The sequence below is a fragment of the Schistocerca americana genome, chromosome 8 (genome assembly GCF_021461395.2).
Source record: "Schistocerca americana isolate TAMUIC-IGC-003095 chromosome 8, iqSchAmer2.1, whole genome shotgun sequence".
NCBI lineage: Eukaryota > Metazoa > Arthropoda > Insecta > Orthoptera > Acrididae > Schistocerca > Schistocerca americana.
Genome location: NC_060126.1, coordinates 348,576,081 through 348,600,223, shown reverse-complemented (window position 1 = coordinate 348,600,223; position 24,143 = coordinate 348,576,081). Strand labels below are relative to the sequence as shown.

Genomic DNA, 24,143 nt, shown 5'->3' with positions numbered 1-24,143 from the left:
TTCACAAATTGGTAACGCGTTGGTATACCTGCGGCACTTACGCAAGCAGGTATTCGCCTGCTGACAGAACTGGTGGATGTGTTCCTTAGAAATAAAGAGCCAAATTATGCGTTAGATCGTCAAAATCCCAAGCTGGAGGGCTCAACTGCGAACAGATCCGTCACCTTGCTGGCCAAAGCAGGGTTTAACAAGCACGAAGACAAGGTGTAGAAACCGTTGCCGTCTGCGGGCGGGCATTATTTTGCTGAAATATAAGCCCAGGATGGCTTGCCATGAAGGCCAACCTGATGGGGTGCAGAAAATCATCGACGTACCACTGTGCTGTAAGGGTGCCGTAGATGATAATCGGACTGGTTTTACTATGGAAAGAGATGGCAGCCCAGACCATAACTCCTGGTTCTCGGGCCGTATGCTGCGCGGGGTAGCCGCGCGGCCTAATGGCGCGTTGCCGGCCGGGGTTGGCCGAGTGGTTCTAGGCACTACAGTCTGGAAACGCGCGACCGCTACGGTCGCAGGTTCGAATCCTGCCTCGGGCATGGGTGTGTGTGATGTCCTTAGGTTAGTTAGGTTTAAGGAGTTCCAAGTTCTAGGGGACTGATGACCTCAGAAGTTAAGTCCCATAGTGCTCAGAGCCATTTGAACCATTTTTTAAGGGCGCCTTGTCACAGCTCGCGCAGCTCCCTCCGTCGGAGTTTAGACTCCTCCCTCGGGCATGGGTGTGTGTGTGTGTTGTCCTTAGCGTAAGTTAGTTTAAGTTGAACTAAATAGTGTGCAAGTTTCGGGACTGATGACCTCAGCAGTTTGATCGCATAAGATCTTACCACAAATCACCAAATTTTTGAGCTGTATGGCGGCAACAGTCACTTTGCTCTGGAATGTCGTTGACTGGAGTAGAATTGTCTTCAGTGATGAGTCTCGCTTCGAACTGAGCGCCGATGACGAGCAAAGACGTATCTAGAGAGTCCACAGACAGTGTTGGGATACCAGCCCGACTGTCGCCCCCCATACGGCCCAACACCTAGGAATCATGTTCTGAGGTGCCATTTCTTTCCAGAACAGGTCCTCTTTGGTTGCCATCCGCGACACCCTCACAGCACAGTGGTACGTAGACGGTATTCTATTCCCCGTTTTCTTGTCCTTCATGGTAAGCCTACCTGGACTTACTTTTCAGCAAGATATTGTCCGCCCGCACAAGGCGACAGTTTTTTAATGTTTATCTTTGTGGTTGACAAACACTACCTTGGTCACCAAGGTGGCCGATCCGTTCCCAATTGAGAACGTTTGGTGAATTTTGGACAGGGCCGTCCAACCAGCTCGCAATGGGCACGACATCGCACAGGAGGACATCAAACTATTCTGTCAATCAATGTCAAGTCGAGCAGTTATATAAGGGCCAGAGGTGGACCAAAGCATTGAACTTCACATTACATCACTTGTCAATAAGATGGTTTTGTCCTTGAGGGTGTTGTATATTTTATTCGCACAATACGTTCCCATGTACTCGACTTTTCAGTTGCACAGTACTTACCACCGCTCTGCTAATATCGTCACTCCTGTCGTCTAGTGCAGTTTCATTATTACCATCCCCTACCCCGAGGCGATCTCAGAAGAGTGCAGCGCTGCTTGTGGAACGCGAGGGGCGGTCCGGTCCTGACGCGGCTGTTTACGTTTGACAGGGGCGCAGGGCCTTCGGTGCCGCAGAGACAATGGCCTGCCGGACCTCCCGCTGGGACGGGCACGCCGCCGGCGCCACCGCTACGCCTAAACCCTGCCCAGGGCCCGGGCTGTGTCCTCGCCAACAACCGCCTGAATCCTACCTGGTGTCGAGTAAAAGTCCACACCGCTACAGCTCTCAGCTCCCTCCCTCCCCCCGTCCCTCCCCCCCTCTCTCTCTTTCTCTCTTACCATTCGTTCTCAGTTCCCCAAGCGAAATTACAGCAAACTTCATACGGTACGTTGTTATTTTTTACTTTGGGACCGTCTAATCGCAAGCGAATAAAACAAAACTTTTGTGCTATACGCGTTTCGCCCTTATGTTTGCGAGACATCTTCAGTGACACATTTAGTGGTTGGTGATCTACATGCGTTTTTGTTCCTTTGTTACGGCTGTTCACCGTCTACTACTGCCATTTTAATTGAGATTTCGCTGTCACGCTCCACAGTTTTTTTTTTTTTTCTTCTTCCTGAAACGGTTCTGCTTATACAGGTCGTTCACAGAGCCTCTTCTAAGCTTCTCTTTTCTCACACAGTCTATCATTTGGCATCTCCTCCCATTGCAGCCCTCTTCTGTTCACATTATGTTTCCTCTGATCTCTCCACCTCGTTCGCGCTCTTCCAGTTGAGCTACGTCCGCATTATGTCCATTCTGTGGCTCTTCTTGCAAATCTTTCGGGCCCCACTCTTTTAATGTGGCCAAACCATTTAAGGCTATGACTCTCCACTTTATCTGCAGGGTGTGTCGTATTGTTTCATTCACTATCCTGTCCCTTCTCCTCTAACCCAGGATTCCTCGCAGAAAGCACATCTGTTTTGCTTGTGTTTTGACGGATTTTTCTTTTTTTACTTCCAACACTGTGATCCATAGGTAAAAATTGACATATAATATGATCTCCATATCATGATCCTTGCTATGGCAGATATTTTCCAATTTAATTACGTCCAATACACAACAATAAAATTTCGAAGAATTTTCAGTTCTCTCTGAAATTTCATCCTTGAATCCTTGATGTGGATAATTTACTTCCTAGATACTTTAATGCATCTACTTCTTTAATAATTTTCTCATTGCAGTTTATATCCTACATTTTCCATTTTTTTCTGATGATTTTATTACTTCACTTTTTGTCAAACTTATTTACGTGTCTGTTTCTTCTATTATCATCACGCCATCTGCATTGGCTACGATTTTCATATCACCAGTTGTTGCCCTCCGCCAGCTCTCCTTATGATGTTGTCCACCACTGTATTAAAATGCACTGGTAAGAGCACAGTTCCTTACCGAACCTTCTGATTTTTTGTCGCCTGTCGTTGCACAATTCAAATGGCAGTAAGCAAAGAAGAACAGCTGCAACAAAGGAAGAAGAACAAGTGTAGATCAGCATCCACGATATCTCCCACTGAAGATGTGTTACACACAATAAAGGTGAAATGGTAATGGCACAAAAATAGTGTTTTGTTCAGTTGTAATCAAACGGTCCCAACGTACCGAAGTATTGTAAGCATCTGAGAAACACAGGACTACAGACTTAGAAGATGTTATAGTATGCTTGCTCGAGCCCTGGAAAGTTCTATCCGATGCGTTTCAGAATCATGAGACACTGTATAAGATCTTCACTTTCACTTTAACGTTATATAGCTGAGCACAGTTGGTTCCATCCCTAGTACCACATTCCTGAGCTTCCTAAATATTCACTTGTGTCGACAGAGTAGTTTTCACCTCCAGACATCTCATTTAGGAGTATCTTTATTCATACTTAGGTTACTTTTACCGGGATACTGAACATGTCTAGGTATGTATTACACTTCACGAACAACAAATGTATACAGTCATTTACATACTTACACGTCTAGTTTGATCAGGATGGGATACTTAATCGGCCGTGATCTTATGATAGGATCCATCCCGGCGTTTACCTGAAGTAATTTTGGGAAGTCACGGAACATTTAAATCATGATTTCCAGATGAAGATCAGAGCTCCTGAAAACAAGATCAATCTGTTCCAAATAGTGCTACCTTATTCTATTTATCCCTAGTGCACAATACTGTTTTATGGAGAAGATGTTTAATACTGTAAAAGACTAGTGCTACACCGTTCATTGAATTCTCACTGCCGGTCACTGCACACTCTACACACATTGTTTTATACCGTGAAACTGCACACACTATCGACAGATGTCAGGACCACGGCGACGACGCCTGGCTTCCGTTTCATGTACTGCAGCTTCCCATTCTCTAGCTTGAAAAGCTGAATCAGCAATCCTCTGTAACGAGTGATATGCTGAGTTCCCAAAGAGGATGAGATATTAGTATTATACATTACATAGCTTTGGGAGTAAGTCTTTACAGATAAGAAAAAAATAAGTACAACATAGTGTTATGCGAAATAATATCTGCTTTATTATTGTTATTATTATTACTTAACGTGTTACGTTTTCCACAGAACCCCAAATCTTTGTTACTAAGTAAATCTTTCAATGTATGGAATGTACTGCTGCACAGGTATATTTAACTGTCTATTTAAATAACCTCTTTAATCTCCCTAGGCATTTTATTGAACATGTTTATTCCTTGGCAGAAAATGCTGTCCATTTGTTCATCAAGCAGTACGTATTCAGTTTATCGTAGATTTCATATTTATTGCTTCACGTTACTGTCATGATGAAAACTATTTGCTTTTTTGTTTGAATATTGTCGGCAGAATTTTCATTCCCTGCTTTACTCTTTCCGTACGTTAAGTATTCTAATTTTCGTTTCAATGCAAGCCATTCGCATACCCATCCCGTTTTAGTTATAAACAAAGCACTTATAGAACCGAAAGTCAGGTCTGAACATCATAGCGCTTTACGAGGCTTGGTCCTCTCGTAGCCGGCCCTGTGGTCGAGCGGTTCCAGGCACTTCAGTCCGGAACCACGCGGCTGCTACGGTCGCAGATTCGAATCCTGCCTCAGGCATGGATGTGTATGATGTTCTTAGGTTAGTTAGGTTTAAGTAGTTCTCCGTCTAGGGGACTGATGACATCAGATGTTAAGTCCCATCGTGCTTAGAGCCATTTTAACTATTTTTGGTGCTCTCGTAAGTTCAGTATCCGTACCTGACTCCAGCCTGGTACAGCGATTAGGTAAAAAAAGTGTGTTTTCTTAATTTGATTCGAAATAGAGACGATCAATTTGGCTTTGTCTAGTGTATAGAATTTTTCTCAACATTTAAGAGAGAAACATTTTTAGGTATCGGTAGCGATTTTCGTCTGTTTTCAGTATGGTTCAGTCCTCATCTACAGCAGGATCATAATAATAACGTAGCTAAAAGGTACACTGAAACATTTACTACGGGTAATAGTATATTTGTTGCTTATTGCGACTTCCTGATTTGAAAGCTTCCTTGTCAGCTTGAAGTTTTATCTTCTCTTTCGAAGCTCCCTACCACTTTCTCTAAATGGGACTTGGACTACGACGATAATGAACTTAACCATTGCTCCACGAGGACTGGGAGCAGACATTGCGAGAATAAGTAAAAAAGGACGGTAGATGAAGAAGTTATTGTTGCTTATGAAAACTGAATGAGTTAGTGTTTAGACAAACGAAATGAATTTTGCGAACAGTACTGTCTTTGCTCTATCACCTGAGAAAAGAAACAACCTGTGTGATGAATGATTTACGGATTTTCTCTACCTCGTTATGACTGGGTGTTGTGTGATGTCCTTAGGTTAGTTAGGGTTAAGTAGTTCTAAGTTCTAGGGGACTGATGACCATAGATGTTGAGTTCCATAGTGCTCAGAGCCATTTGAACCTTTTTTTTTTTTTTTTTTAATGAATTACAGGAAGCAACAGGCCGGAGAATGTAGGACTCTTAGCCCTGAAGAATGGGGAACAAAAGGACAAGACTTTGTACAAAACAAACAAATGACTGACTATAGTTAAGGTCTCACTTTGTGACCAAATGTCTAGAATATGCGTCTTGAAACCAACTGTTGTTTCCTAACTCATCGCCTTCATGTGCCAGCTCTTCAGGGCCTGTCGAGACGAGACTGACAAAGCGCCACCCCACCCCACCCCACCAAGTCGCCTGGTTGCCCGCTCACCTTGAGACAGCAGCGTGAAATTCGTCACTTAGCCAGCCCGCGGACACAATACACTGTTTCCTAGGTAGCGAGCGACCCGTTGTCCGCAAGGTTGCCGCGTCTTCCTTTTCGTCAACAGACACTTTCTCCAGCTGTACAGACGTTCAGAAACTAGTGAATCCAACTGCTATAAGGTAACTGCTCATCTAGCGTCGTGCACCAGTGATAAAGCTGTTCACGAATCAGCAACTACCTCGGTTCTAATAATCTTGTCGTAAATATTTTGGCCACCCTTTAGCTTCGCTCCGCCTTCGTTTCGGCTTCACCTTGAACTGTAGATCCTCCTATCTAGGAAAGTTAGTTCAAATGTCATACAAAGACCAGGCATACCACCTGCTGCAGAACCTTGACTAATAATGCGGTACAGTGTTGAAAGCAAGCTTCCGGCTAAGGACACATTTACCTCAATATTGTACAACGATGTAATACTACAATGCGCCAATACCACTGCACCTAGTAAATGTTTTCCCATGAGAGTTCTTGTACCGTAGTGGTCAATCCACACTGAGCATTATGGAACAGAATTTCGAAAGATTCCACAAACAATTTAAAATTACGACATCCAAACAGGCCGTCAAAGAAACGGTGCGGGGTGAAATGAAAAGGAACGGGGCGGATGGGCAGGGTCTGTGTCACGTACTGGTATTCTCGCGAATAAAGTATTGGCGTTGGCGTTGGTTGGTGGAACAGGGGCGTAGTCTGCTAAGGTCGTAAGTTAACCCTACAGGAGAAGATCTCGTACTTTTATTTTTCGGTAATCCTGCTACCGCTTGTTTTGCTTTCGTGAGACACTGACATGGTTGCCTGAAGACTCGAATACATCTCCTATTAGTCTTCAGACTTTGGCAACTGGAAGAAGCGAAAAAATTGTTTAAGTTTTGCAGTGCCTGTACAAAGGAAAAATCTACCAAAAAAAAATGGTTCAAATGGCTCTGAGCACTATGGGACTTAACATCTATGGTCATCAGTCCGCCTAGAACTTAGAACTACTTAAACCTAACTAACCTAAGGACATCACACAACACCCAGTCATCACGAGGCAGGGAAAATCCCCGACCCCCCGGGCGCGGGAGGCGAGAACGCTACCGCACGACCACGAGCTGCGGACAAAATCTACACTGTGCAAGAATAAGAACGTAATGAATCTTCTTGAGGAAAATGTTAAAACAGCCAATTAGCTGCAGAAACGTAAGATTAATTTAGACCCCTTGACTAGGTTTCGACGTCTTTAGAAAAATCTTCTTCAGAAGACTCAACAGTTAGGCTGGTTACATAATGTTGTGAAGATGCGTTAAAATTATTGCCATAAAGCATCAATGAAAGATAAAATTCACCTACATGATAGTAAAACCATAAAAATCATATTGATCGTTGTTAGACGGTACTTCACAAATGTAACTAGTGCAGCTGCTGCTTCCGGCCGTGTTCAAGAACACAAAGAAACAATTATCACAAAATAATCCAGTCTTTACGGGTGAAAAAGTCAGTTCTATTGGAGATCAAAAAATTTCTTTTGACGTGATTTGGCACAGAGAAAGAAAATAAGATAGAGAGAATAAAGTAAAAAGGTGCTACGTACTGTTTTCTAAATATTGTTTGGCGTATTTGTATTTATAGATTTTCTTGAGAAACAAAGTTTCACGTTTTAAAAAGTTTGGACGTCACTGTACCTATTCTTCCAGTTCTCAGCCATGCTTACCGTACGATTCATCTTGCATTGGCCAATAAACTCACCCATCATTGCTGGTTCTTCAAGTATGGTACCATATTTCGCTTTCTTCCCATCGACCTCATTTTCACCGTCCTGTATGTACGTCTACGTATATACACCGCAAGCCACTGCGTAGTGAATGACAGAAGATGCAACGTATGCAACGTATCATTATTATCGATTTTCTTCCCTGTTCGATTCGTATATTTAACAAGAGAAAAATGACTGTGTACATGTCTCTGCACGGTCTTAATTCCTCTTATCTGGCATTGCCCCAAGCAAGTGTTATGGACACTCTGCGGTTTCTAACTTGATGCTTGTGTTTACCGTCTATCGGAGGATCTAGACCATTTGGAAAATGATTTAGATAAGATATCTGTAGAGTGCGAGAAGTGCCAGTTGATTCTGAGCAATAAAAAGTGTGAAGCTATGTGTACTAACAGGAATCTGTTAAATTTTGCTTACACGATGAGTAACACAAATTTAAATGCTGTCAGTTCAACTAAATACCAATGAATTACAACAGCGAACAACTTGAATTGGAACGATCGCGTAGAAAACATTCAGGGGAAAGTGAACCAAAAATTGCATTTTATTGGCAGAACGCTTAAAAAGATACAACAGTTCCACTAAGGAGACTGTCTACACCACACTTGTCCGTCCACATATTGCTGCGTGGAATGGGATCCATAGCTACTAGGATTGACGGAGGACACAGAAAAAGTCCAGAGACTGGCAGTTCGTTTTGTACGCTAAATACTAGAGAGTATGTCTCGGATATGGTACAGTTAAATGTACACCTGTCATGATTAATTTGCAATTCACACATAAATGCCTGGCAAAGGGTTCATCGAACCAATTTCACACTATTTCACCACTGTTTCACTCTCGAAAAGCGAGAGGAAAAACGAAGAATTAAATGTTTTCGTGTAAGCTCTGGTTTCTCTTATCTTATTTAGACGATTGTTTCTTATCGTGTATTGGGGCACCAACAGAATATTTTCGCACTCTGGGAAGAAAGTTCATGACAGAAATTTCGTGAAAAGCTCTCGGCGCAACAGACAACGCCATTATTTTAACGATTGCCATCCGAAATTGTGTATGATATCAGTGACACTCTCTTCTATTTCGATATAATATAAAACGAGATGTCCTTTGAAATTTTCGACGGGCTCCGTCGTCAATCGTATCTGATAAGGATGCCATACGGCGCAATAATACTGCAGCAGAGGACGGACGAGCGCTGTGTAGGCAGTCACTTTAGAGGGATTCCTTAGTGGGATTTATACGTGGTTCAAAATAGTTCAGATGGCTCTGAGCACTATCGGACTTAACTTCTGAGGTCATCAGTCTCCTAGAACTTAGAACTACTTACACCTAACTAACCTAAGAACACCACACACATCCATGCCCGAGGCAGGTTTTGAACCTGCGACCGTAGCTGTGGCGCGGTTCCAGACTGTAGCGCCTAGAACCGCACGGCCACTCCGGCCGGCATTGGAGATCTAATATTTGTAATAAACTAACCATAACCTATACATTTTGACTTCCTTTGAAAAAAAATTGGAGTAATACGATGTACGACAGTTCAGTAGCAATTTAATAGCTCCCTCCTTTAGTGTACTAGTGTTAAGTGTGATTTCCAGAGTGGTCATGTAGATGAAGGTGTAGATGGCATGATCTCTGGACGAGATATGCCTCGGTGGCAGCGTAATTGTGTAGTGTTATTGCAATACACATTATTTGAATTTCCCGATCAGTGTTCCACGAGAATTATATTGTCATTCTTTCGAGAATTCGACGAGCATTTCTGTTCCGTTTCGTATGGGCTTACCAACCTGTTACGGACAGTACGGGGCTACGATTGTGAGACTCTACTGCACGGTCCGTACAGCGCGAACACAGCTCCAATTCACAGTGGCTGCTCCTTCCATCCCTTTCTGTTGAGGTCCAGTGTGAATCGACGTCAGATCTGCGAGTGGCCGTGTGCCCTGTCGCCCCGTTAGCTGCGAGGCGTGTCGGTGGCGGCCGGGTCGGAGCAAGTGGCAACGCCGACCGCCGCTGGCTGCGGCGCCTCCCGAACAACGCGCCGGCTCTCATTTACACGGCTAACGGCCCGGAAACGCGCCGCGACCACCCCGGGCCGTCAGCGCGGCCAGACAAACGGACGATACACGGCCGGCCTCCCGCTGCGCCCCCTCTGTCCGCCACTGGCGCCAGTCCGGCGAGAGGGACGCCGTGCTAACTGGCGTGCCGCTGGCGCTCCGCTGCACTCCGTACAGCAGCCCGATCGAGCGAAATTGTGCGCGGTCGTAGCCGTAGTGGCACTGTGCAGCGTTTTGTATCCGTATTATACTCACGAGCAGAACACGGCAAGTGCAACAGCCCGATTTCCAAGAAACTTCGCTCACAATCAGTGGTAGAGGGGTCAAAACAAGAGACCACGTGTCTCGGCTTATCCGTAGACACTCGACCGTTTCTGAGAAAACGACCGTCAAAGTTTTCGACGTACTTTATGTGCCTCTTTGCGACTAAACAGTTCAACCGCAGCGATGGCACAGTGGCTAGCGTCGCGTCTTTGCGTTTTTGGGCTCCGTTTTCGAAGTTCGATAATTACTTTTAATTTTGATTTTCATATATCTACCCATGTTCGTAGAAGATTACTTAAACGCATGTTTTCCTGCTTGTAATGAAATAACGTTGTATATGAAGGTGGTATCTGTTCTTTCGGACATGTCCAGTAAGAACAAAAAAATGGCTCTAACCACTATGGGACGTAACATCTCAGGTCACCAGTCCCCTAGAACTTAGAACTACTTAAACCTAACTAACCTAGGACATCACACACATCCATGCCCGAGGCAGGATTCGAACGTGCGATCGTAGTAGTCGCGCGGTTCCAGACTGCAGCACCTAGAACCGCTCGGCCACATCGGCCGGCCAGTAAGAACATATACCATCTTTATTTACAGGGTGAGTCGTGTAAGGCGTAACACCCCCTTTATTCCGGGGGCGATTGCACGTATCGGCATGCGGTTTTCGGCGAATCATAGCGGACTATGGGGCACATAGTTGGTACATGCACAATAATCACAAGGTTTATATTGACCGAGATAATGAGGCAAGTACATGTTTTCTAAATGGGACGCTATACTTTGTTTACCATCATTTGAATGCTCTGGAAAAGACGCGTATAGTGATGTAACGCATGTTGCTATTGTGATTCAAACTTTGCTTAAAAGAGGGCGGATGAGTATTTACCTACGTAGCGTAGGTCGTGCATGCTGCATAGGGCACGGCAACTCGGCCTGCGGGTCGCGCGAGGCGTGTTTACAGTCTGCAGCCGCTTCCGACCGCCTCGACCTTCAATCGTACAATATTTCCCAGCGTCTTTTAAGCGAAGTTTGAATCACATGTAGCAACATGAGTTACATCACTATACGCGTGTTTTCCAGAGCGTTCGAATGATGGTAAAAAAAAGTATAGCGTCCCATTTAAGAAACATGTACGTGCCTCATTACCTCGGTCAATATAAACGTGATTATTGTGCATGTACCGAAGTATGTGCCCCATAGTTGGCTATGATTAGCCGAACACCGCATGTCGGCCGCCCGGTGTGGCCAAGCCGTTCTAGGCGCTTCAGTCTCGAACCGCGTGCCCGCTACAGTCGCAGGTTCGAATCCTGCCTCGGGCATGGATGTGTGTCATGTCCTTAGGTTAGTTAGGTTTAAGTAGTTCTAAGTTCTGGGGGACTGATGACCTCAGATGTTAAGTCCCATAGCGCTCAGAGCCATTTGAACCGCTTGTCGATACGTGCAATCGCCCCCGGAATAATGGGGGTGTTACGTTTTACGCGACTCACCCTGCATAGAGTTAAAGGCTCACCGGCCATTTGACCATCTTCTTTAGTGCGGATGCACAAACAGTGCCCGAACTCTTACGGGAATCGGCGGTAAAGCCGCGAGCAGTGAGTATGATGGGCAGGGACAATAAGTTGCGAATGTGGGTCTCCACGGGAGGCGTACCAGAGATAAGTCCCTGCAGTCGCACTCTATTGTGTGTCCTCAGTGGCTCAGACGGAGCCGGCACGGTAGCTCAGCGTGTTCGGTCAGAGGGTTTAGGTACCCTCTGTAATAAAAAACTGAGTGAACAAATCAACGAACAACATGAACGAGTGTCATCGGACGTCCGCCACGAACAAATTCAACGAACAATATAGAACAAAAATGAGATAAAAAAAAAAGATGGATGGAGCGTCTTCCATGTAAGCAGGAGAGCCTGGGTTCGAGTTCCGGTCGTGGCACACATTTTAAACTCTCCCCGTTGACTTATATCAACGCTTGTATGCAGCTAAGGGTGTTCATTTCATTGTAATTTCAAAATAACGTATTCCTTATTCGTCTACTAATACTAAAGTGAATGATTTGAAAAGACCAAAAAAAGACAATAAATGAATGGAAAAATCATATTTTCGGTGAAATTCCTGAAGTGTACTTTAATTCACAACCAACTGAAAGCGTCACGTTTCGGAAAAGTGATCTGTTACGTGTGGTTTGTCACGAAATTATTGCCAACGCGTGAAACATTCAGAAATGTTAACGGCATTTCTTTCCCTGGTGAGAATCACAAGAAGAAATGTCGCTGTGGCAAACCTGCCTTCGAGTGGTGCTCATTTTGTTTGGAATTCCTACGTTTCGAATGTTTCTACGATCGGTATCATCCCAGGGAATGCGCCAATTCTTCAAAAATGGTTCAGATGGCTCTGAGCACCATGGGACTTAACTTCTGAGGTCATCAGTCCCCTAGAACTTAGGACTACTTAAACCTAACTAACCTAAGAACATGACACACATACATGCCCGAGGCAGGATTCGAACCTGCGACCGTAGCAGTCGCGCCATTCCTGACTGAAGCGCCTAGAACCACTCGGCCACATCGGCCGGCTGCTATCCCTTGAGTTTTGACACTTGAGTGTATACTTCGTGAAATACAAAACAGTTAAACTGGGTCCATCTTTTTGAATAACCCTGTATATTACTGAGTGGTGAAAATCAGTATGCCATGACCAGGTGTTAAACATGGACATCATGGAACAGCTAGGAAGCAGCGCTTTATTCTGATACACAAGCGATGTCTCGCGTCTTTTGTAGTCTATTAGTATCTCCAGTCCCCAGTACCGGCGTCATATGGATGGGGGGGCGAAGTGTGTCTAAATTTGAGCCGGCTCTAAATGATGGGCGTGGTAAATCTTTGTAATCTAATTCACAGGCGATGATACTGCGCTGTTACACCGAATGAAAGGGGAAAGGGAGGGGTGTTGCGGAGGGCGCGTTAACAGATCACCGGAGGCAGGGGTCGCGTGAAAGCGCTGTCGGACCGGTCCGCGGCGGCCGGCGCGCGCGACCGTGAGCGTGAACGTGAACGTGCGAGAGAGTGCGCGTGCACGGGTGGCGGCTGTTGTGCCGGCCGCGGGCAGTTGGGGAGCCGCATCTGTCACCGCATCGATACTCGTCACACGGCCAATCGCAGCACGCCCCGCCGGCCTCGGGGCCGCAAAATGGCCGCCACCACATGCGGTACGTAGGCCAGGCCTCAGCTCCGGGACCGCGTGCTTTCACACCACACGCGCCGTCGCTCGCAGCCTCGCCAACCGTGTCTCGGACCCTGCTGCTGCGTGAGCTTCGCGGAACTAGCAGTGACGTAGTAGTACTAGGAAGTCACTTTCTTCCGCGTCGGTATTTACTTTATTTACTTATTTGTATTGGCATTTGGTCATACTGACCGTACAGTCATCTATGCATTAAAAGGTTCCAAAACACAAATACAGGGTGTTTCAAAAATAATGACCTGTTATAAAAACTCCACAATTATTGATAAAAACATACTAGAAACGGGTTGAATTGCAAAATACTCGCAAAATCTTGAAGTTGTAGCTATTCTACTGTGAATGTTCTGTGTGTCCACCACCAGCAGCAGCAATATCTGGACAATAGCTAAGTTCGTCATAAACTTTACACAATGTATCTGTTTTTACAGAAGTTATGGCGTCTGTTATTCTGTTCTTCACTTCTACGTCACGAGGTAAAGGGGGGATGACCACACTTTCCTTCGCGTGTCCCCACAAGAAAAACTCTCATGGGGTCATGTCTGGCGATCTTGGATCCCAAGAATGTAGGGCACTGTCTCGGGGTTGAGTCTAGTGTCATTGAGAAACACACATACTTCGTTGTGCCATAGTTATAGAGCTCCAACCTGTTGCAAAATGAGGTTGTCAGAGTCCTCCTGAAGTAGTGACAAAAACGAGTACTGCAGGATTTGAAGATAGCTCATTCCAGTCACTGTGCTTTCCTCAACAAAGAAGGGGCCGTACTCTTTCTTTCACGAGAAATGGCACAAAAATTTCACTTCAAGTGAGTCTCTTTCATGCTCAGTAATGGCCTGACTGTTTTGCAGTCCTCACATGAGCACGTTAACGCTAACATGAAATGTTGGCTCATCACTGAAAAATAAGCGTGGCAAAAACGTAAAAGGATGTCGTTCGTGTGCAGCTGGTGTACACATAGAGCTTTTGGAATAACGTAGCTAAGACTTTAATATTTTGCGAGTATTTTTAATTTCATCCCACTTTTGTAGCATGTTTTTATCAATAAATATGGGGTTTGAAATCAGGTCACCCTTTTTAAAACGTTCTGTGTGTTACATTCGCACAAAAATTTTGCTAATACTTGGTGGCCAAGATAAAACAGGCTCCGTGTTGTATTGAACATGGTATTTAAAGCTGAGTGTTGTTATTTCTTAACTCTAAGGCGGCGCTTTAGCGTGTTCACTCGGATGTCGAGCTGCGATTTAGAGATCAGTGCTGCATTGTTAGTAGTTATTTTGAGGTTTATTGTGAATACAGTTCTGCAGAATGCCCTTTTCCTTCGAACAAAGAGTGTTTACTGTTGTACTTTTTTTGGATGCAAATCGTTTAAAACGTTAAATGGAAGGTCCGCGATAAAATATCCAGAGACAGCTGCTCCTGCAAAAAGTGTTGTGCAGAAGTCGATTACTAAAGTTAGAGCAACAGGTTCAGTTGCTCACGCCACACGTAACGCGTAAAGTAAGTTGTTCGCCGGGAAATATTGAACGTGTTCACGAAACTATGGTAACAAGACCACGGAAACCAACTAGACGTCTATCCTCATAACCAAACATCAAACGAACGTTATGCCAGAACTTGTTGAAGCTGTTATGTATGAGAGCATACAAAGCAAGAGCAGTGGAAGCGTTAAAACTTACGGATTACGCCTACCGACAACATTGTTGCGAACGGTGATGGATATATTGATTCAAATCCTTACATCAGCTCACACGAAGCGTGGTTTCACCTTAGCAGGTACGTGAATTCTCAAAACACACGCTATTAGTCAACAGACAATCCCAGGGAACGCTTTGACGTGTGTCTGCACGATCTGAAAGTTGGCGTATGGTGCGCAGTTTAAGGCCAACAGACTGTAGGCCACATTTTCTTTAGAAACACTGAATTCGCAGGTGTGTATAGCGGAATTGCAACCATTCATAGCGCACCTGACGGAGGGAGAACGAGAGTATGCGTTTTTCTAGCAAGATGGCGCTACGACGCATACTTCACGGTTCTCGATGTCACACGTCCAAGAAGCTTTCGGAGACGTAGTAGTTTCCGCAGGTTTATGGCCTCCTAGAACTCCCAGTCTGTCTACCTGTGATTTCTGTTTGTGGCAATTTTTACAGGGTAAAGTCTACAGTAACAACACGCGTACAACTGAGGAATTGAAAACAATCATTCGCTATGCCATGCCGGAAATCACACCAAATGAAATGGCAAAAGTTTTCAGAAACATGTTGAGACCTGCTGTGTTGTTTATTGATGTTAACGGTGAACATGTTCAGCTCTTCCTATGAACTATCGATTTGTTGAATGTTCAGTACATTGTTCTTCATAGTGATAATTTAATGCTCTGTATTCTGCATTTGCAATAAATGTGTTAGTGCGGCCTTTTGTATTTTGCCTACCCTGTATTTTCATACAGTCTCGTATCGTTTGTGGGTAGCAAATAGCCATCAACAGTTGGCAGCTGTTGGCCACATAAAACTTAATTGGTTTGTAAATTTTTTATGATTGTGAGGTGTGGTTCGAAACTCCAACTGGTGTTTTATTACACTCAACATAGGTACCCAACAACCATAAGACTAGAAAATGAACCTGGTTGAATCAGACCCTTATAAGGTATACTATATGTCTTCTGTTTTCCGTAGAAAAAGGTTAATCAAAGTTTTGGCATACATCTGCCCGCATTTTTGCGTGTGTTTTGCATCTCCACTGTTCCCATTCCTGAAAGGCTCATTTTTTAAAAAAAGTACATTGTCAATTTCAAATTGTGTTTGTTTAAAATGAACAATACTTCCCTCTACAGTCTTTTGTTACAATGCCAGCTTCAGACGTTTCTAGGATACAGAACGTAGCCTTGTGTGTTATAGAGAGCAATCTACGGCCCTTTCTATAGACGATCTGCAGAGTATCAAGATTTGAGTGGGAAGAACACTACTGAGACTAAAGGTCGTAGTAAACGAGCAGCCACTTTGATAGTTTTTATTTTTCGAATTACACGTCGTGTTCCAAAATTAAGCATACAACAGATGTTGTTCATTATCATCATCAGCAGCAGCATCAATAATAAAACCATTTCTGGCTGAATCTAATCGCCGAACTCTTGGGCACAGCCCTCTATCCCTCGATGCTTCAGATTCCAGTAGTCCGTGTTTCTGTTTGGAACACTGTGCCCTTGGTTTATCCATTACACACATACGTTCAGTTGCCCGCATCTCGTGGTCGTGCGGTAGCGTTCTCGCTATCCACGCCCGGGTTCCCGGGTTCGATTCCCGGCGGGGTCAGGGATTTTCTCTGCCTCGTGATGGCTGGGTGTTGTGTGATGTCCTTAGGTTAGTTAGGTTTAAGTAGTTCTAAGTTCTAGGGGACTGATGACCATAAATGTTAAGTCCCATAGTGCTCAGAGCCATTTGAACCATACGTTCAGTTCATCTCTGTGTTCTTGTTTAGGCATTATGTATCTCCAGTTCTTGCTTTATATTTTCGTTTCTGCTCCTATCCTACAGCGTATATTTCATTTATGATCATTAGCACACTGAATTAGTGAAAATTTCGGAGTTTTATACTTACGTCGTAATTGGATACAGACTTGAGGCTGCAATACAGGTATCACAACTTCAGGAAAAATGGAAATTTTTTGTTAAGTCAGGATCGGAATTGTTACAGTGTCACATTCCTAGTTTCGTCAAAATATAAAGAGCATGGACCACAATCGTCAGATTCTTCCTTCGGGAGTAGCAACATCATTTCTTAGTGACGTCATTGAGTGAGTCTGGTCCAGTGAGAGACCAATGCGCTCAAACATCAACAGCATGATACCGCATAATGTTTTAACCTGTATGATGCAACAGCGAAGGTCTATTATACTTCTTTCTCTTGTCGTCCCACTATTAGGCTGACAGCACTGATTACGTTCCGTTTCCAAACATTCCACCTCGTAAAGGCGTGATATAGTGCCCGGAAATTGAAAGCAGCATCTTGTAGTCAATAATCAGTATTGGAAAACGTTAGTCCAGCAAGGTGGCCTTATCGCTGTTGATCAGTGGAGATGTTACAAAGTAAAACTGCACCATTTAACTTTCAATACATTTATAATTACATTTTTTTCTGTTCGCCAATGTCGCCACCACATCTGCATTCTCGGAAGCTGTTTGTTCTGTGCTTTGTCTTATTAACACCATATTTTTTTCTTAGATTATTGTTCCTGTTTGACTGATTCCTGTTTGATTGCAGAACTGTGCTCCGCAAAGAGAGTGACTGTGCTTATTTTATTTATGGTTTAGTATAACCTTGATCTGCTATTTTTTGACGCTGTTTGCAGCCGACACTGGCTACGTGAGTAGCAAGGCCCTCTCTGCAAGATGATGCCTTCCTTTTTCTGTGACGCTGAAGAGTTCTGCTGACTGAGTGTGTGGTGTTTTCCTTACAGGCAGATGTTCCCGCAGATGAAGTTTCGCGTGTCGGGGCTGGACGCGAAAGCGAAATACATCCTGCTGCTGGACATTGTGGCCGCCGACGACTACCGGTACAAGTTCCACAACAGGTAAAGGCGCCGGCTGTTGTTTCTCTCCCCACAGAGACGCGACTCGCACGGCCGGCCAGCGGACGCGAAATTACACGCGGACGGGATACTCGCGTTCTGTCACCAACGGCTGCAGAAAGAGATGTAAAAATGTATGACGAGATGTACAAAGCACAGGAACGGAAAGCATAGAAAGGAAAAACAAACACTCTTGTTTCTGTTTTCACAGACGCATGTTTCCCGCCTACAAAGTTCGAGTGACAGACCTCAACAAAAAGGCAAAATACATCCTCCTTATGGACATCGTCGCCGCTGATGTCTGCAGATTTAGGTTCCATAACAGGTACAACCAAAAAAAGATTGCATCTTATTCGCAGACGAAGTAGTGTCGGTTAGAGATGGTTCTTCCTGCCAGTCCATTCGCGGATACTGGTTTGTCTTTTTCGTGTCAATTGTGTTAGCAACTGAAAAGACACGCTTCTTCATTCCTTCCGTCCTGCGTGAATCTCGGTCAGACTAGCTTCCTTACTGTTCGTTGCGTTAGGCGAATTCTTCTCAGAGTTGTGGTGCTCCATAAAGGCTGGTTACATTACTGATTACAGTCAACACGAAAAAGACAAATCATTGGTAACAAAGACAATCTCATGTATCGTTTTCATTCATTACTGTTCAATGCGAAAGGTTTTACAATTTCATTCCTAGATTAGTGTAGTTTTTATTTGATTTTTACTTTATTTTTCCTGTTCTTTGTAATTCTGGCCCCTTTTGTTATAGACGTGGTGGGGGTACTATCTGCAGAATTAGTGAACGTTTTCACCCATTGTGAAACGCATAGTGAATCAAACCGCGTAACATTTGAGCCAAATACTTTTGTCGTACGAACATATTTAGTCCATCAAACGTGAATAAGCGGAACATGACCTAGCAGCATGATTTATACTGGGACTGACAATCTTTTTTTGGTTGTATTATATAAAAGCAAACCCTGAGTCGTTTTTCGAATCCAGTTCCAGCATCTTTTTCTGCAGCAATAAGTTCCTGTTCCCATATAAACCGTAAATTATCAAATGTTACAGTTTATCGTCTTTTATTTATTTTCGAGGTACGTTACAACTGGTTACTATGGGTTTCCCACGCAGGTCTAAGGTAGAACCGTCTAGTACTTCATAAAAGGTTCAAGATATTGGACGAAAGTTTTTGCAAGTGATTCTAAGAAAACAAAGCAGTATTTATATTAAAACAAAGGAGGGCATTTTACTGCGTGGTTAATCGTTTGGAGAAAGGCTTATTGTAAATTTGCTTAAAATGAAATTATGTCCATTTTTAAAAGGCATTCGATGCAGTGAAATGTATCACAGACACCGGCCACTGATATCCTGGATAGCAGGATGAAATTTGCCGCACAAACAAGTTCAGTCCTTTCTGAGAAATGTTATACTGCAATGAGTCTAGATATTTAACCTTCACTTTCAGCTACGAAACCGGAGCTCCTTTCCAAGTATCACTACAGACACGGACAAGTAAAACGAGACACATAATTTTTCGACAGCTGTACAATGTTATTAATAAAAGTACTTTAAAAAGCTTTAGAAACTTCAATATACTATCGCCTAAAAATTTTTGTTCCCACATCTTGAATTGTTCATGAAAGAAATCATGAACATGCTCCTTCTATGAAATAGCCTTTGTCTGCTGTTCAGAGTTCGCTTGCAACTTTCTACCTTCTTATTAATCAGGCCTTCTGTCAACTGCAGTTAGCTGCAATAACAGTTAAACCCCAAAAGCACAGCATAACCACTGATTAGCTTCATTTAGTGACGAAGAAACGGGGAATCTACGCTTCATTTTGAGGTGTACTTCTCGGATTTTAGATCGTCAATGCAGCGCTCAGGAATGAACCATCACTGCATATTCAGATATAATGAAGATATGTAGATCAACTTTGATTTAACACAGAAACATCATTTTTTATGTGCCGCAGCACATAAACATTTGGAGTTTTTTTCTTATTTTACATGTTTACTTAATGTAATGAGCTCTTTAGCTGAACTTAATACTATTTTCAGTTCTCTAAACGAATCTGTCTGCATAGAAATTACGCTGACGATCTAAGATGTACGATTGTCGTCTAAAAATGCAAGTAAATCTCAGAAACGCCTCCTAAATAAGTAACTTTTGCTTCAGTGGTTTAACAGACCAACGTACTAGTCAATTTATTTTAAAGAAGTTACGATACTATGAAAAATACGCAGCTGCAAAAGCAAATAAATACAAAGGGAATTTCTGTGCTTGTTTCGAAACGCTTCTGCAGCCGGTTGAGCAGCTTCGAACCGGCGTATCGGATCTCCTCCCAAGTTCCCGCAACATTTGATGGACTAATGACCCGTCCGCTAGCCGAACTTTGTGTGACGTGTGGTGTCTGCTGTTTGCTCTGCTGCTGCCGCTGCCGCCGCCGCCGCTGCTGCTGCTGCTGCTGCGACACGCTTGTGACCACTACGGCGCCCTCCGCTGCCCGCCGCAGAACAGTAATCCGACACGGGTGCGCATCGACTTGCCTTGTCTTGCCTTGCCTTGCCTTTCACCGGTTCTCAGACCGCAAAAGGCTCCTCGGTCCGGAGACCGCTTTGCGACCCACGCAGGATCTGGGAACTGTTCTACAGCGTCCGAGCTTATTGCGCGTCGAAACAGCGCCTAACTCGTCACGTAGGCGTTTCACGTCCACGTTCCACCCGCAGGATGTTGGCTATAACTGCAACCCACTACAGGGGTTTAGAACACCATAGGTGATCCACTGGTAGCGAGTATGGAACAGATTGTACAGGGAGGACATGTAATGATATCTTCTACAGCAGGAGTGTCCAACTTTTTATCTTACTTGTGCCACAATGGAAGAACACGAGTATTTTTGGGGCACACTTTACATACTTAACACTAACCGGTGAAAAAAGAAAGAAAAAATGGTCGGAGGTTTATAGTTGGCACATTTAAGTAATTTAGAATTTATTGATTTATGATTCTTTACTCTAAAAAAGCAAAATTAGATTAATCTGACATTTTACACATGAGATTTCATTAATAATTTTATATATAAGTGATTACAACTCATAGAATTAATGTCACAATTGACTTACGGTACTTAACAGTCTTACGGTACTGTGAGACAGCAAACATTGGCAGTAACTGCAATCCGCACGAGGATTTCTAACAAAGGTTCTCTATCACAACTGCAAAAAAATAACACAGAATTTCCTTGGATTTCCATAAATTAATTTCCTTGTACGTGTCTACATCTGTAATTTCGCAGTTGCAGTCGAAGTAGCCGTAAGACAACATAGCAAGCGCTTATGACGGATTGGCCGGTTATATGAACGAGACTCTGGGCTTTAAAATATAACACTAGTGGCAATGTTAAGAACGTGATGGACTAATGATAGAATAGTATCGTGTGACAGGAGTTTCAAATTGAAAATATTAAGTTTATAACAACTTAACATTTTTTTGTTTTTCTATTTTTACCGATTGTCTCATGCTCACTCTTTGGGCAGCATTGAAGTTGCTTTGGTCCGCATCCGGTATGTGGGTCGCTAATTGAACACCCATAACCTACTGCCTAAAGTATTAACAATATTATCTTATGATGATTTCCAGCTGTAGTCAAAATGGCAATAAAGTATTAATTGTGTCGTGCTGTCGGTGACACCCTAATTGAGTCTTTAGTGCATTCCGGCAGATTTCAAGATAACTCAACGCTTGAGAACAACAGCATAGAGTTACAGGAGAATAAACAAAGAATAGAGCTGAAAAATATAAGCAATGCCACAAAGGATTTCAGCGCAAAATGGATAATCCTTTATAAATGAAATCTTAAACTTCTAGTGTCAGAATTATAGATACTGCAGAGGATCCTACGCTACATGTGTTGAGATTTGGGACTAATAGCATTTACAGTTTTCGTTGGCAAGATGGAACGAGGTGGCAACAGCAGTTAGCCCACTGGACTCGGATTCAGGAGGACGTTGGTTCAAATGCCCATCCTGATTTAGGATTCACGTGATTTCTCTAAATCGCTCCAGGCAAATACCTGGATGGTTCATTCGGTAAAGGCACGGCCGATTTCCTTCGCCATCCTTTGGTAACCCGAGTTTGTAATCCGTAATTAATCACCGTGCTGTCAACGGGACGTTAAATTGTAGTATTCCCTCCTCCTTTTCTTTACTGACATGAAAAGTTTACACTCACAGCAATATTTTAACTTCACAGCAACTGCTTACTACCGCTGGTGTCAATGCGTGGATTATAGAGGCTTATAAAATTTTCCCACCCTCGTTAATATCCCTTTTGTCTGTTCTCACTATACTTGGTTTATTATCATCTGCGTACCTGTAAAATTTTGATCCTGATGCTATGGGACACCAGAATGCCTGTTATCTAATGGAGCTACTAAATGACAGGAAAATATAACAAAATTCGAATCCGCCAGAAGCTAAAAGCAGTTGTTGAAACAAAGTCGCCAAAATTCGTATCGACTATAAAAATAAAAAAAAAAACAAGTATAAAGTTGAGCCCCATGTCCAGTAGCTATTTTGTTAGAACAGTGGTTATGGTGATACGAATCTAATTAATATCGTTTCTCCCAACACTTCCAAAATGTAGCAGATATTCTTGAGAACCATAATAAAATCAAAGAAAGTAACATTTATGATTCTTTGAGAAAGGAAAACAAGGTTCAGAAAAAGGCAAATGGTTTGTGAGAAACTGAAAACAGGCGAAGACTGAAATCTCTAAATACGAAGAAAGCATATACTGGAGAATACACGTCTCGGGACACATTTAAATTCAGCGTGGGTGATATTACCAGCCAACAATGAAATCTAATTAATTGCTACTGCTCTCCTAAGTGGTGTGAATTGCGTATGTAATAATTATTCTTAGAGTTGTAGCTTTCCTGCATGTGGTCTGCAACGAAAATTAGGCTTACTGCGCATTTTCATAAGTGCAAACTGCCACAGCTTATCTGTTGTTAGCGACTGGCGATGTTGTCAGTACTGAAGACGAAATGATGTGCGAAACGTCCTCAATACGACTTTCTAGCCTGTTTGACCCCTTTTAAATATTCTTTTGTATAAAGCAAAATGATATCTCAATGTTTTATTGAAGATGACAATAACCCGGAAGCCAACGACTGCACTTGTAGGAAACTTGTTTGATAATGTTCAGCGGTGGTGATATTTGGATTTTTAAGGAACGTTTGTGGTCACAAGCCTGTTTCTGCCTTCAACTCTTTGATATAGCTATTTTATGAACGGTAGTGTAACTATTTTATTAAAAGTAGTGTAAGTATAAAAACATTTATCACGCTGAATGTGTCACTGATTTTTATTGATTATCTTATTCATAGTGTAAAGGTATTTTTTATGTTTTGGGTGTTGTGTTAATTCTGTTATTCATTATCTGTGTCGATTAGGAATCAATCAAGTGTTAAAAAAAATGATGAAATATTTCGTGAAAGATACCAAGTGTGTTCTGCCTACTTGCTGTCATTTTTCTCATTTTGTCCAGCTCATTTATTGGTAGTTAAATATAAATCTTACTTTTTTTTATTTTGCGAAGATGTCTGCTCTGCTGAACAACGTTGTAAATGATTTCTCGGTGAATCATTGCCCTCGACAATTCTCGTTGTACATTTCATACCCACTCTGGAACAAAGCTCAGCTTTGTAATGGTGAATACTGTTCTAATCACACAGTAGCTTTTAATGTAATCGACCCCGTGAATATGAAATTAATCCCTGGAAACAAAATTTCCTTTGTTATTTCTTGTCATGTCTCCTTGGTGTTCTTCGTTCGTCATACGCGGTAAATAAATTTTTATAGCTAAGACTCGTTATGGAACAAAAGACAGAGGACATAGAATATAATACTTACAATCAGGAATAGCGCTTTTATCGTGTCTACGCTTTGTGCTTATATTGCAGATGCTAGGAGTACGGCAGTTTAATAAACAATTTCTCGTATCAAAATCAGATACGTTAGAAATTATCTAAATGTACATTTAATTCCCAAAACTCTCTTCTTTGATACGTTCACAAATTCCTAGTAGCGTAAACAGTAAGGCTACAGTGAAAGCGGAATGAGGAGCGAGAAGTAAGAAGCAACGGACTCCTGTGGAATCACTTGAACCATGTCTGCAGCACATCCTCTACGCCGCACACGTGAGATGAAGTGTTTTTGTACCGACGGTTATGGACGCGGCTGGCTACTTAGAAAGCTCAGGAACGTTGTCGGGATTCACACATCATTGTTGACTTCATACTCCCAGCTGTGCGTCAGAGGTTATTCCAGCACTTGAAGTGAGGAGCAGGGAGCTGAACGATGTTTGCAATACAAGGCGCTTCCCTTGGGTAACTTGTACTTAGGCCGAAACACTGAGGCAAATATTTTGGCA

The 24,143-nt window shown here is 43.1% G+C and overlaps 1 protein-coding gene across 1 annotated transcript in view; it reads left to right on the top strand.

Moving 5' to 3' along the window:
* Window positions 1–24,143, top strand: part of LOC124545846 (optomotor-blind protein-like) — a 493,801-nt gene that overhangs the window by 193,962 nt on the left and 275,696 nt on the right. The window contains exon 3 of the mRNA XM_047124804.1: window positions 17,607–17,720. Within this exon, the coding sequence (XP_046980760.1) occupies window positions 17,607–17,720 (114 nt within the window). The remainder of the gene's footprint in view (window positions 1–17,606; window positions 17,721–24,143) is intronic.